General features: G+C 55.1%; 2 protein-coding genes across 2 annotated transcripts in view; both read left to right on the top strand.

Annotated features, from left to right (window-relative positions):
- Positions 1-3,405, top strand: part of agap2 (ArfGAP with GTPase domain, ankyrin repeat and PH domain 2) — a 32,020-nt gene extending 28,615 nt beyond the window's left edge. The window contains 1 exon segment of the mRNA XM_084479075.1: positions 2,022-3,405. Coding sequence (XP_084335201.1) covers positions 2,022-2,237 — 216 coding nt within the window. The 3' untranslated portion in view covers positions 2,238-3,405.
- Positions 3,406-3,547: 142 nt separating this feature from the next.
- Positions 3,548-12,668, top strand: zbtb39 (zinc finger and BTB domain containing 39). The gene is made up of 4 exons (XM_084479677.1): positions 3,548-3,619; positions 4,123-5,287; positions 6,875-7,234; positions 10,276-12,668. Exons 2-4 carry the CDS (start codon positions 4,154-4,156, stop codon positions 11,284-11,286), a joined length of 2,505 nt encoding a protein of 834 aa, XP_084335803.1. The 5' UTR covers positions 3,548-3,619; positions 4,123-4,153; the 3' UTR covers positions 11,287-12,668.
- Positions 12,669-13,117: the final 449 nt, after the last annotated feature.

Here is a 13,117-nt window from a genome sequence, read left to right as displayed (position 1 = left end):
CCAGCAGGTCCAGTGTGGCCCTAGCCCTCACTAAACCAGCAGGTCCAGTGTGGTCCTAGCCCTCACTAAACCAGCAGGTCCAGTGTGGTCCTAGCCCTCACTAAACCAGCAGGTCCAGTGTGGTCCAGTGTGGCCCTAGCCCTCACTAAACCAGCAGGTCCAGTGTGGTCCAGTGTGGCCCTAGCCCTCACTAAACCAGCAGGTCCAGTGTGGCCCTAGCCCTCACTAAACCAGCAGGTCCAGTGTGGCCCTAGCCCTCACTAAACCAGCAGGTCCAGTGTGGCCCTAGCCCTCACTAAACCAGCAGGTCCAGTGTGGTCCAGTGTGGTCCTAGCCCTCACTAAACCAGCAGGTCCAGTGTGGCCCTAGCCCTCACTAAACCAGCAGGTCCAGTGTGGTCCTAGCCCTCACTAAACCAGCAGGTCCAGTGTGGTCCTAGCCCTCACTAAACCAGCAGGTCCAGTGTGGTCCAGTGTGGTCCTAGCCCTCACTAAACCAGCAGGTCCAGTGTGGCCCTAGCCCTCACTAAACCAGCAGGTCCAGTGTGGTCCAGTGTGGTCCTAGCCCTCACTAAACCAGCAGGTCCAGTGTGGCCCTAGCCCTCACTAAACCAGCAGGTCCAGTGTGGCCCTAGCCCTCACTAAACCAGCAGGTCCAGTGTGGTCCTAGCCCTCACTAAACCAGCAGGTCCAGTGTGGTCCTAGCCCTCACTAAACCAGCAGGTCCAGTGTGGCCCTAGCCCTCACTAAACCAGCAGGTCCAGTGTGGTCCTAGCCCTCACTAAACCAGCAGGTCCAGTGTGGCCCTAGCCCTCACTAAACCAGCAGGTCCAGTGTGGTCCAGCGAGGCCCTAGCCCTCACTAAACCAGCAGGTCCAGTGTGGTCCTAGCCCTCACTAAACCAGCAGGTCCAGCGAGGCCCTAGCCCTCACTAAACCAGCAGGTCCAGCGAGGCGGGACACGGAGCAGCTTACAGAGAGGAAGGATGTGAGCTCCTAGCGTTCATGACATCCATAAGGGGAGACATCAGAATGTGGACTAAACCCGTCCACTCCCTGTTCACTGACACATTCTTGTTGACAATGTACAGAAAATGTTGTTTTATTGAAGCAAGCCAAGATTTAATCGTTGAGTTATTGACAAGGTGACTATTGAGCTGAATGGACTCTCTCCCTCTCCCCCCTCTCTCTCTCTCTCTCCCTCTCTCCCCCCTCCCTCTCCTCCCTCCCTCCCTCTCCCCCCTCCCTCCCCACTCCCTCTCCCCACTCCCTCTCCCCCCTCCCTCCTCCCTCTCCCTCCCTCTCTCTCCCTCCCTCTCCCCCCTCCCTCTCCCTCCCTCTCCCCCCTCCCTCCTCCCTCTCCCTCCCTCTCTCCCCACTCCCTCTCCCCCCTCCCTCCTCCCTCTCCCTCCCTCTCTCTCCCTCCCTCTCCCCCCTCCCTCTCCCTCCCTCTCCCCCCTCCCTCCCTCCCTCTCCCCCCTCCCTCCCTCTCCTCCCCCCCCTCCCTCTCCCTCCCTCTCCCCACTCCCTCTCCCCCCTCCCTCCTCCCTCTCCCTCCCTCTCTCTCCCTCCCTCTCCCCCCTCCCTCTCCCTCCCTCTCCCCCCTCCCTCCTCCCTCTCCCTCCCTCTCTCCCCACTCCCTCTCCCCCCTCCCTCCTCCCTCTCCCTCCCTCTCTCTCCCTCCCTCTCCCCCCTCCCTCTCCCTCCCTCTCCCCCCTCCCTCCCTCCCTCTCCCCCCTCCCTCCCTCTCCTCCCCCCCCTCCCTCTCCCTCCCTCTCCCCACTCCCTCTCCCCCCTCCCTCCTCCCTCTCCCTCCCTCTCCCCCCTCCCTCTCCCTCCCTCCCTCCTCTCCCTCCCTCTCCCCACTCCCTCTCCTCCCTCTCCCTCCCTCTCTCTCCCTCCCTCTCCCCTCTCCCTCTCTCCCCCCTCCCTCTCCCCCCTCCCTCCTCCCTCTCCCTCCCTCCCTCTCCCCCCTCCCTCCCCCCCTCCCCCCCCCCTCTCCCCCTCCCTCCCCCCTCTCCAGTATGGCAGTGACGTTGAGGCCAGGGACCTCCAGGGCAGAACCGCTCTGGTCTTTGCCAGGAAGACGGGCAGCAAGGGCTGCGTGGACATCCTGCTGCAGCACGGCTGTCCCAACGACGCCACGCCCACCGCCACGCCCACCGCCACGCCCGTCCTCTCCCGCCGCTCCAGCACGGCCAGCCTGGGGCGGAGCGCCTCCCGGCAGCGGCCCTCCTAGCCTGGACCGACGGGGACGCCGCGGGGACGCTGGCTCTGGAGTGTGATTGGTCGGGTTCAGGAGCCTAGCGTCACCATGGATACTGAGTGGACTTTACTGGAGGGCTCCAGTTCAACACTGAGGGAGAAGTAGGATATATAACATGCTTAAATATATATATATATATACAGTATATATACAGTATATATATATATATATACAGTATATATATATATACATATATATATATATATATGTATATATATGTGTGTGTGTGTAGGGATATTCTCAATTTTATGTCTGAAGACTGAGCAACATATCAAACAACTGAAAGCAATATTCATTCGACTTGTTGGTTTTCCAAATATTGCCGGATTGTGTGTTGTGGTCGTTGGCCGTTTCCAACCCATCTCCAGTCCCTAGACGACCAATCAGCTCCTGGTCCTCTGAAGAAGGGAGGGTCTAGTCCACGCCTACTGACCACTAGGACCTTGTTGTCATTGTTGTTGTTTTTCAAGGTTTTGTTGTGGCTGGACCAAAACTATTTTTTTGTTTGTTTGGCTCAATAAATGACATGGAACTTACAGTATGGCATGCTGTTTGTTGTTTGGCATGTTTTCATGTCAACCGAATGACAGAAACGTGGCAAACAACACCATTTGCCATAAACTGAATAAAATGTGTACAATTCCACTTAGATTAGAACACGGAATGGTATGAAATAAATAAAAAAATACATGTTGATATTACTCCCACAAGTTGAAAATATGATGTTTTAATATATTGTAAATGTACCTACTACTTAATGTTTACTGTGGTGACCATACAGGCTCTGGAGAATCAAGCCCCTGTTTTGTAAATGGTTTCTTACCAGTAGTTTTAAATGTTTTTCTTTCATTTTTATTTTATAATTTCTTCTTATTATTATTATTTCCAAACCAAGTCACGTGCTCATACCATGGTAACACGGTGGTCTGTTGTCGACATGCCTGTCCAGCCAGCGGACATGCTGACTATATTATTAGAAGAGCAGCATTGAGATGATCATAATCAACAATGTGTAGCTTCCTGCCATGCATTTTTAATTAACCATATTGAGGTTACATATCCAGGGGTTCATATTTTCATTTCAGACCCTGTGTTTATTATGTGAAACCGAGCTAAAATATCTGAATAAAACGCATTTTTGTTAGTGTTTCGATTATTTTTGTGACTTCTGATGTATTTATTGATATGCCGGGATCATCCAGCGTTGAGACACTAGAGGGCGTGGCGATGACCCACTAGGGGGCGTGGCGATGATCCGCTGTTCACTACACGTCATCAACATGCGACAACCGCGGACTCATTTTAAAGGAATAAAAGGGAAGTATTTTCTGCCCAAATAAGTACTTATTTAGAGGGTGAGTAATACACAATACAACATCAAAATAAGCGATGTTATTTGCAAAGGAAAAAGCGATCATATTGCGAATTATGACGTGTTATTGTTGTAATATTCACATTATCTTGAGAAAACCAGCGATCAGAGGCCATCTAACAGAGCTGCAGTTTATGTGGCAATGTGCAACAACCTCTCACTGTGCGTGATGTGTTAAACCCGTTGTGTTGTAACTGTAGCACGTCCGAAAGCCTGCCTATAACGTGACTGGCACAGGGGCAGGAGTGGGAACGTCCAGGGTCCTGTGGACGGGCAGCTGTCACCTGACTAATAAGTTATATCACATACATAACCTACATTTAGTATGCCGTTTCGACCGCACGACAGCATTTAGTTGTACAACTGCAAGCAGTGTGTGTGTGAAGTGGGTGAATAATATGCTGTCAACAAACAATAGTGCTTCATCCTAAAAGTCCCTCTTGTCACATTTCTCTTGCTGTCCTCTGGTGTGTCGCTCTCCTGCAGCTTGAGTCTGCCGGCAGGACGTGCAGCAGGGATGCGGATCCGGCTGCAGGGCGCGGGCCACGCCGCCGGCCTGCTCTCCGAGCTCAACCGCTGCCGCCAGGCGCGCCTGTACTGCGACGTGCTGCTGCAGGTGGGCGGCCGCTCCTTCGCCGCGCACCGCGCCGTGCTGGCCTGCGCCGGCTCCTACTTCGGCGGCGTCTTTGCGCGGGCGGCTCAGACGTCGGCCTTGTCTCTGGAGTTCGTGTCGGCGGCGCACTTTGAGAGGGTCCTGACCTTCATCTACACCGGGGAGGTCCTCACCGACCTCATCGACGTGGGGGTGCTGTACGAGCTGGCGGAGCGGCTGGGCGTCAGCGGCCTGGTGAAGGCCTGCCACGCCACCTTCCCCGACATGCAGAGCTCCGCCTCCGCCGCCAACGGCCTGGAGGCGGGCGGCGGCGGCGGCGGCGCGGCGGCCTCCGGGGCGTCGGCGTGCTCGTCGGCGGCGTCCTGCTCCTCTCTGTCCTCGTCGGCGGGGCCCTCGGCCGCGCCCACCCCCGCCGCCGCCCCCTCGCCGCTGCTGGCCCCCAGGACCCCCCGGGGGGCCGGCCGCGCCGCCCCGCCCCACGCCGCCCCGCCCCACGCCGCCCCGCCCTCTCTGGACCTCAAGGCGGAGGACGTCCACGCCCACCTGGGCTACGGACAGCCGCCGCCGGCGGAGCCCATGGAGCCGCCCGGAGAGCCCGGTGCCGCGGAGGCCCTCGGGGGCCCCGGCGACACCCCGGCGCTCCCGGGCGCCCTGCTGCGGCCCAAGACGGAGGAGGCGGACGGGAGCCCCCCCTACACGGGGCCCCCGGGGGGAGGCTACGAGAACGGCGAGGCGGCGGGCTCTCAGAGCCCGGCCGTCTCGCTGCGGCTGGACGCCGGCCCCTTCCCCGCCGACAACGGCCCGCCCCCCTCCGCCCGCCTGGCGGCCGGGGGCGGGGCCCCGGGGCGGGCGGAGCCAGCAGAGAACGGGCTGACGGAGGAGGCGGGCCGCGGGGAGGCGGGGGAGGAGGAGCACTGGAGGCGGCTGGCGGACGAGATCATCGAGCTGAGCGACGACGAGACGTACATGGACGAGGAGGAGGACGAGGAGGAGGACGAGGACGACCTGGTGTTTGTGGAGAACGGCTCCGGAGGCCAGGTGACCCCGCAGGCTGGAAACATCTCACTAAAGAGAAGTTGGCTTAAATCAAGAGAAAAGATAGAGTTGAAAAGAAAAATATGTAAACAATGTAAAATGGTTTGAAAGAAATAACGTGAAGAGTTAAACAAATCGCTAATTCATCCCTAGTTTTGGAAACGACTTTATTACCAATTCTAACAGAATGCCGAGATATCCAGATGAGGACGATGATGATATCTACCTCGTCAAGAGGAGCTTCATCAGGGTTAATTATGCTCTGAGAAAACCAGCCATCAGATGCCAAGCCAACTATTGTCACTCATTTACTCATTCCTTCAGATATTCCATCAAAACTAAAGGTAACAGAACTAGTGGGGCCAGGTGAACTTCTCAGCTTACGTCGATCCAAAAGTTTAGTATGTAGTTGAGAATACTACAACTCAATATACTACAAGGGAACAATTTAGAATTATCGTTATACATCTTATTATTTTCCCGGGTTAAGTCCTAAACCATTTGGACCTTGCTCTGATGCTGCCCTTAAGTTGACTTTCACAGAGATTCCATCACGATTTGCACCAACTTATGGTAGTGCACCCTTCATAACAGACCATTGGTCCAACAGAAAAGGGTCCTAATAAAGATGCTCTAAACTGGTTATTAAGAGACGGGTGGTTTAGAGCAGCTGTTGTTCTGGCTCTCTCTCAGAGGAGCTTTCTCTTAGATCTTTCTTTTTCTCAGCAGTTCATTTTCTTCTTCCTTCTGTTTTCTTGTTTGGTTCTCGTTCCCGTGAGCGGGCAGAGAGGACGGGCGGGCGGGGCGGGGTACGGGAGACGTTTAGGGAGCAGAGCGGGCGGGTTGGGAGTGGTCCTGTAGAGTGAACCCTTATGAACAGATCCCTGGAGATGACCGGGCCTACTGCGGCGCCGAGGGCTCCTGAAGGTGGAACAAGAAAAGGTCCTTGTTGTGCAACTAAGTGCTTGGCACTTGTGTCTATGAACATCCTTACTGTACTGACAGATGTCCTGTTGTTTCTCTTTCTTCTGCTAAACGCCCTGGATGTTAACGTGACTCTCCCCCTCCAGGGAGCAGCGTGTCCTGTTGTTGGTCCTTCTTCTCCCTGGATGTTAACGTGACTCTCCCCCTCCAGGGAGCAGCGTGTCCTGTTGTTGGTCCTTCTTCTCCCTGGATGTTAACGTGACTCTCCCCCTCCAGGGAGCAGCGTGTCCTGTTGTTGGTCCTTCTTCTCCCTGGATGTTAACGTGACTCTCCCCCTCCAGGGAGCAGCGTGTCCTGTTGTTGGTCCTTCTTCTCCCTGGATGTTAACGTGACTCTCCCCCTCCAGGGAGCAGCGTGTCCTGTTGTTGGTCCTTCTTCTCCCTGGATGTTAACGTGACTCTCCCCCTCCAGGGAGCAGCGTGTCCTGTTGTTGGTCCTTCTTCTCCCTGGATGTTAACGTGACTCTCCCCCTCCAGGGAGCAGCGTGTCCTGTTGTTGGTCCTTCTTCTCCCTGGATGTTAACGTGACTCTCCCCCTCCAGGGAGCAGCGTGTCCTGTTGTTGGTCCTTCTTCTCCCTGGATGTTAACGTGACTCTCCCCCTCCAGGCCCCAGGGAGCAGCGTGTCCTGCCGGGCCTGTGGCGTGGCCGTGCTGGCCGACCCGGCCGCCGTCCACGCCCACGCCGAGACCCACCTGACGGAGGCGGGGCTGTGCCGGGCGTGCGGGGCCTCGTTCCCCGACCGGCCGGCGGGCGTGGCCCACGCCCTGGCCCACGTGGGCGTGGCCTTGTACTCCTGTGACATGTGCCAGCTGCAGTTCTGCAGCCAGAGCAAGCTGCTGCGGCACCGGCGGCAGGCGGCGGCGGGCTACACGCTGCCCCCCGCCGCGCTCTCCGGGGCCCCCCAGGGCCAGGGGGCGGAGCTGCAGTGCGCCGTGTGCAGCCGCGTCCTGGAGCAGGACCTCCAGGTCAGTACGGCAGGACCAGAGGGACACACACAGGGTTATTAGAATCACCAAGAGAACCAAAGGTCAGTACGGCAGGACCAGAGGGACACACACAGGGTTATTAGAATCACCAAGAGAAACAAAGGTCAGTACGGCAGGACCAGAGGGACACACACAGGGTTATTAGAATCACCAAGAGAACCAAAGGTCAGTACGGCAGGACCAGAGGGACACACACAGGGTTATTAGAATCACCAAGAGAACCAAAGGTCAGTACGGCAGGACCAGAGGGACACACACAGGGTTATTAGAATCACCAAGAGAACCAAAGGTCAGTACGGCAGGACCAGAGGGACACACACAGGGTTATTAGAATCACCAAGAGAAACAAAGGTCAGTACGGCAGGACCAGAGGGACACACACAGGGTTATTAGAATCACCAAGAGAAACAAAGCCACGGTAGAGTAGTAACACCTTCAAAAGAAAAAACCAAAGAGTAAAATAAACAGGATGTAAAATACAAGAGACGTACATTCTCAAACCTGGGCAGCAGCAGCAGCAGCGATCCCTAAAGCAGGTGAGACACGCTGGGAGGCCGATCAAACCAGCGAGGAGTCAGCTGGTCCCACAGGGACTCGGACCGCGTCCACTCTGCACCTCTCTAGTGCATCTCTATTTCTCTTACTTTGTTTATTCTTCTGGTGGATTGAACCACACACACTTAATAATGAAGTAACTAAAAGTAACTTCCAATGTACATTAGCTGTATTATTACAATTGTTTCTGTATTCTGCGTGGGGACGTGACTGCATGGTTCAGCAATACTCCAAGTGTTCACTAGAGAAGGGCTTCCCAACCCTCTCTGTGTGTTCATGAACATACTGGAGGACCCGTAGTCCATCTGAATGCCTTTTCAACAAAGGATGTGGCCGTTTTTCAAGATGGTTTATTTGTCATATTCACAACATTTAAATCAATGAAATGCTTGAGTCTCGCCCTTCAACAATACAATAATATAAAAGAATACAATTTATAAGAGAAACACAAGAGAAGTCACCTGAGACTTAAATAAACACAAAAGTAGTGCAAAGACACAGTGCTTAATTTACAGTGGTTTAGTTGCATATTATGAACTAGGTGGCAACAAAAGCTAATTGTAATTAAATATACCAATAATTCACAAAATGTTTCCCTTTTCTCCACTACAAATAAGTGTATGGAGTGTATGTGTTGGAGGAAATAACATGACTCATATAGCCTAGGTTATAAAATATGAAAAAGAACATGTATTTCTACTCTACATTGTGGGGTCCCTGGCTCAGGGCAGGGGCGGTGGGGGTGTGACCGTACACAGAAGTCAGCATCCCGTTTGTACTTCGCTTTTAAAAAAGAATCAAATAACAAAAAGAAAAAGAAAAATTCGGTACGCAGCGAAAGGAACGTGCATCGAACTGTTAGACCCGTAGCGAAACGTGTCAGTAGGAATACGCCTTCATTACACCCCTAGTGGACAGGGTCCAGACCAGAGACCCCTAGTGGACAGGGTCCAGACCAGAGACCCCTAGTGGACAGGGTCCAGACCAGAGACCCCTAGTGGACAGGGTCCAGACCAGAGACCCCTAGTGGACAGGGTCCAGACCAGAGACCCCTAGTGGACAGGGTCCAGACCAGAGACCCCTAGTGGACAGGGTCCAGACCAGAGACCCCTAGTGGACAGGGTCCAGACCAGAGACCCCTAGTGGACAGACCAGAGACCCCTGTGTGTGTGTCACCGTGTCTGTGTGTGTGTCTGTGTGTGTGTCATCGTGTTGTGTCTGTGTGTGTGTCACCGTGTTGTGTCTGTGTGTGTCTGTGTGTGTGTCATCGTGTTGTGTCTGTGTGTGTCTGTGTGTGTGTCATCGTGTTGTGTCTGTGTGTGTCTGTGTGTGTGTCACCGTGTTGTGTCTGTGTGTGTGTCTGTGTGTGTGTCTGTGTGTGTGTCTGTGTGTGTGTCATCGTGTTGTGTCTGTGTGTGTGTCACCGTGTTGTGTCTGTGTGTGTCTGTGTGTGTGTCATCGTGTTGTGTCTGTGTGTGTCTGTGTGTGTGTCATCGTGTTGTGTCTGTGTGTGTCTGTGTGTGTGTCACCGTGTTGTGTCTGTGTGTGTGTCTGTGTGTGTGTCACCGTGTTGTGTCTGTGTGTGTGTCTGTGTGTGTGTCATCGTGTTGTGTCTGTGTGTGTGTGTCATCGTGTTGTGTCTGTGTGTGTCTGTGTGTGTGTCATCGTGTTGTGTGTGTGTCTGTGTGTGTGTCATCGTGTTGTGTCTGTGTGTGTGTCACCGTGTTGTGTCTGTGTGTGTCTGTGTGTGTGTCACCGTGTTGTGTCTGTGTGTGTGTCACCGTGTTGTGTGTGTGTCTGTGTGTGTGTCACCGTGTTGTGTGTGTGTCTGTGTGTGTGTCACCGTGTTGTGTGTGTGTCTGTGTGTGTGTCACCGTGTTGTGTGTGTGTCTGTGTGTGTGTCACCGTGTTGTGTGTGTGTCTGTGTGTGTGTCACCGTGTTGTGTGTGTGTCTGTGTGTGTGTCACCGTGTTGTGTGTGTGTGTGTGTGTGTCACCGTGTTGTGTGTGTGTCTGTGTGTGTGTCACCGTGTTGTGTGTGTGTCTGTGTGTGTGTCACCGTGTTGTGTGTGTGTCTGTGTGTGTGTCACCGTGTTGTGTCTGTGTGTGTGTGTCACCGTGTTGTGTGTGTGTCTGTGTGTGTGTCACCGTGTTGTGTGTGTGTCTGTGTGTGTGTCACCGTGTTGTGTCTGTGTGTGTGTCACCGTGTTGTGTGTGTGTCTGTGTGTGTGTCACCGTGTTGTGTGTGTGTCTGTGTGTGTGTCACCGTGTTGTGTCTGTGTGTGTCTGTGTGTGTGTCACCGTGTTGTGTGTGTGTCTGTGTGTGTGTCACCGTGTTGTGTGTGTGTCTGTGTGTGTGTCACCGTGTTGTGTGTGTGTCTGTGTGTGTGTCACCGTGTTGTGTGTGTGTGTGTGTCACCGTGTTGTGTCTGTGTGTGTGTCACCGTGTTGTGTGTCTCTCCCCAGGCGGTGCGGGACCACCTCCTGAGCCACGTGTGCGTGCAGAGCCTGAGCTGCGGCGTGTGCCAGCAGCCCCAGCTGTCGCTGTGCTCCCTGCTGTGGCATGCCCTGACCCACCTGGCCCTGCCCGTGTACAGCTGCCCGCACTGCGCCCTCAGCTTCCTGGAGCGCCCCCTGCTGGACCGCCACATGGCCACGCACGCCGAGGAGGCCGCCGCCAAGGAGCGGGAGCGCAGCGCGCTGCGGGCCTTCAGGGGCCCCGAGGGGGCCGGGGGCCCCGAGGGGGCCGGCGGGGAGGAGCTGCAGTGCTTCCTGTGCCCCCAGAGGTTCCGCTCGTCGTCGGCCTTCCAGTACCACCTGAGCCTGCACAGCTCGGAGGCCCTGGGGCCGGGCGGGGCCGGGGGCCCGGGCTGGCTGGGCAAGCGCCGCGCCGACCAGCCCCTGGAGTTCCTCTCGTCGCCCTTCCCGGCGGCCTCCTCCTCGGGGGGCCTGGGGAAGATGGGCGGCCTGGGGCCGGGCCTGGGGCCGGGCCTGGGGCCGGGCCTGGGGCCGGGCCTGGGCCTGGGCCTGGGGCTGGGGCTGGGCTTCGGCCTGCCGGAGAAGCAGGGCCCGCTGGGCGGGGCGGGCTCTGAGCTGGACCGCGCCGCGCTGGCCGCCGCCTCCGGCCTCCGCAGCACCAAGTGGTACCGCTGCCGCTACTGCGGCAAGCGCTTCGCCCACTCGGGGGAGTTCACCTACCACCTGCGCATCCACACCGGGGAGAAGCCCTACCAGTGCAAGGTGTGCCTGCGCTTCTTCCGCGGCCGCTCCACCATGATCTGCCACCTGAAGACGCACGCCGGCGCGCTGATGTACCGCTGCACCGTGTGCGGCCTCTACTTCTCCACGCTGAAGCTGGTGTCCTCCCACATGGAGCTGCACCAGGGCCAGCTGCCCGCCGGCTTCAACATCGAGCACACCTTCATGTACAACGACCACTCCAAGGAGCCGCTGCTGCTGCCCCCCGCCGACCCCTGACCCCTGACCGACCCCTGACCGACCCCTGACGACCCCTGACCGACCCCTGACGACCCCTGACGACCCCTGACCGACCCCTGACCCCTGACCCCTGACGACCCCTGACCGACCCCTGACCCCCATGGGACACATTTCTTCCTGACCCAACACCTGGCCCAGGGGGTCACCTGGTCCTCACCTGGTCCTCACCTGGTCCTCACCTGGTCCAGGACTACAGGACCGCAGGACTACAGGACTACAGGACTACACCACCCAGCAGGAGGAGCTCCTCCAGTGGTTGTGGTGCAGAGGACAGAGGACAGAGGACAGAGGACAGAGGACAGAGGACAGAGGACAGAGGACAGAGGCCAGAGGCCAGAGGCCAGAGGACAGAGGACAGAGGCCAGAGGCCAGAGGCCAGAGGACAGAGGACAGAGGACAGAGGCCAGAGGACAGAGGACAGAGGACAGAGGCCAGAGGCCAGAGGACAGAGGCCAGAGGACAGAGGACAGAGGACAGAGGCCAGAGGCCAGAGGACAGAGGAGGCAGCGGTCCCTCTCAGACAGCTGCTGTCTGCTCAGAGCCCACAGTACAGGAAGGCTGTTTTATGATCTCTGGTCACCTGGTCAGGGCTTCAGAAGCCATAGTGTTGCCAGATTGGGCCAGATTTCCCACCCAATCTGGCTACACTGCATAAGGGGCTATTCAATATTCATGAGTGTGTGTGGGACTTCCAGAAGACTCAGCGTTCAGATTGAGTCCTTCATGTCCGCTAGATGGCAGTGTTTCTTATGTTTTAATGTGGACGGACTGTCACAGCTCTGATGCCTTCAGGAGACCCTGATAAACGTAGCACCGTGATGTAGCACACCAAGTGTATCTGAATGTGTGTAGTCCTTCTAGCGTGTGCGTCCTTCGCCTCTGTTACGTTTTGATGTTTCCAACACATGGGGTTTGAGTTTACAGCATCACTAGCCACTGCAGATGTATTGAGGCCTTATGAGTTCAAATCCACCCACTCAGTCTTGAAATGTTCGGTTTTTCTACTCCAGCTAAATAAAAATCCTGAATGTACATACTATCTGAAATTAGATATTTTTGTTCCAGTGTGATACCATCATAATGTTGCACTTTTAAACAATAAGTTCATATTCAGCGTTCTACATGCTCTCTTGGTACATGGTGCTGTAGAAACCACGATGCTCACTAGCATCTGATCACAGCAGACATAAAAAGATTGATTTTGTGACATTTGATACCTGAAGGTTTATTAGACTGAATCGGTACTGGCGGTGAAAAGGTTGTATTGTGCAAACTTTGTACATGGTTCCATGTGTAATGTTACCGTCTGTCACCATGTATATCTGTATGAGATCCTAACTATTTATTCTATTTATGTTTTTTATCATTTTATAAAGTAACAACTTTGAGCTGTGGCCTTTGTTTATTAGTAAATAAAGTCCTTGTTGCTGTTTCCTCCGTTCTGATATGTGTTTGCTGGTTGTGCCTCCTCATCCCTTTTCCAGTGATGAATGGACACATTCTGCTGTTATCAGCGCTGGGCCCCCAGGGGCCCCCAGCGCCTGACCCACGCTCCGGTCACTTCCTGCTATTGTGGCGCACAAGAAGCTCCTTCCTCTGATCAGTTCAGACAGGACAGCTGAATCCTCCTCATTACAACCGTTTCTTCAAAGAAGAGAATTCTGGGATTTCGTGATTAAATGATCTTTTCCTCAATATTTTGGGTTGAGTAAATAAAATATTGTTTATTAGTAAGAAATGGTGAGAATGAACACAACCATGTTAGAGCATTATTCAGCAACGTATGAGTAACCATGAGTACATAACAAGT

This window comes from Micromesistius poutassou, assembly GCF_964030765.1.
Source record: "Micromesistius poutassou genome assembly, chromosome: 15".
NCBI classification, from domain to species: domain Eukaryota; kingdom Metazoa; phylum Chordata; class Actinopteri; order Gadiformes; family Gadidae; genus Micromesistius; species Micromesistius poutassou.
The sequence above is the reverse complement of the archived record's forward strand: the minus strand, read 5'-3'. Positions and strand labels throughout refer to the sequence as shown.

Excerpts from the sequence above, each read along its gene's own strand:
- zbtb39 (XM_084479677.1), top strand. The coding sequence starts at position 4,154 with ATGCGGATCCGGCTGCAGGGCGCGGGCCACGCCGCCGGCCTGCTCTCC. Across the intron at positions 5,288-6,874 it reads AGAACGGCTCCGGAGGCCAG|GCCCCAGGGAGCAGCGTGTC; the intron begins GTGACCCCGCAG and ends CTCCCCCTCCAG. Across the intron at positions 7,235-10,275 it reads TCCTGGAGCAGGACCTCCAG|GCGGTGCGGGACCACCTCCT; the intron begins GTCAGTACGGCA and ends GTCTCTCCCCAG.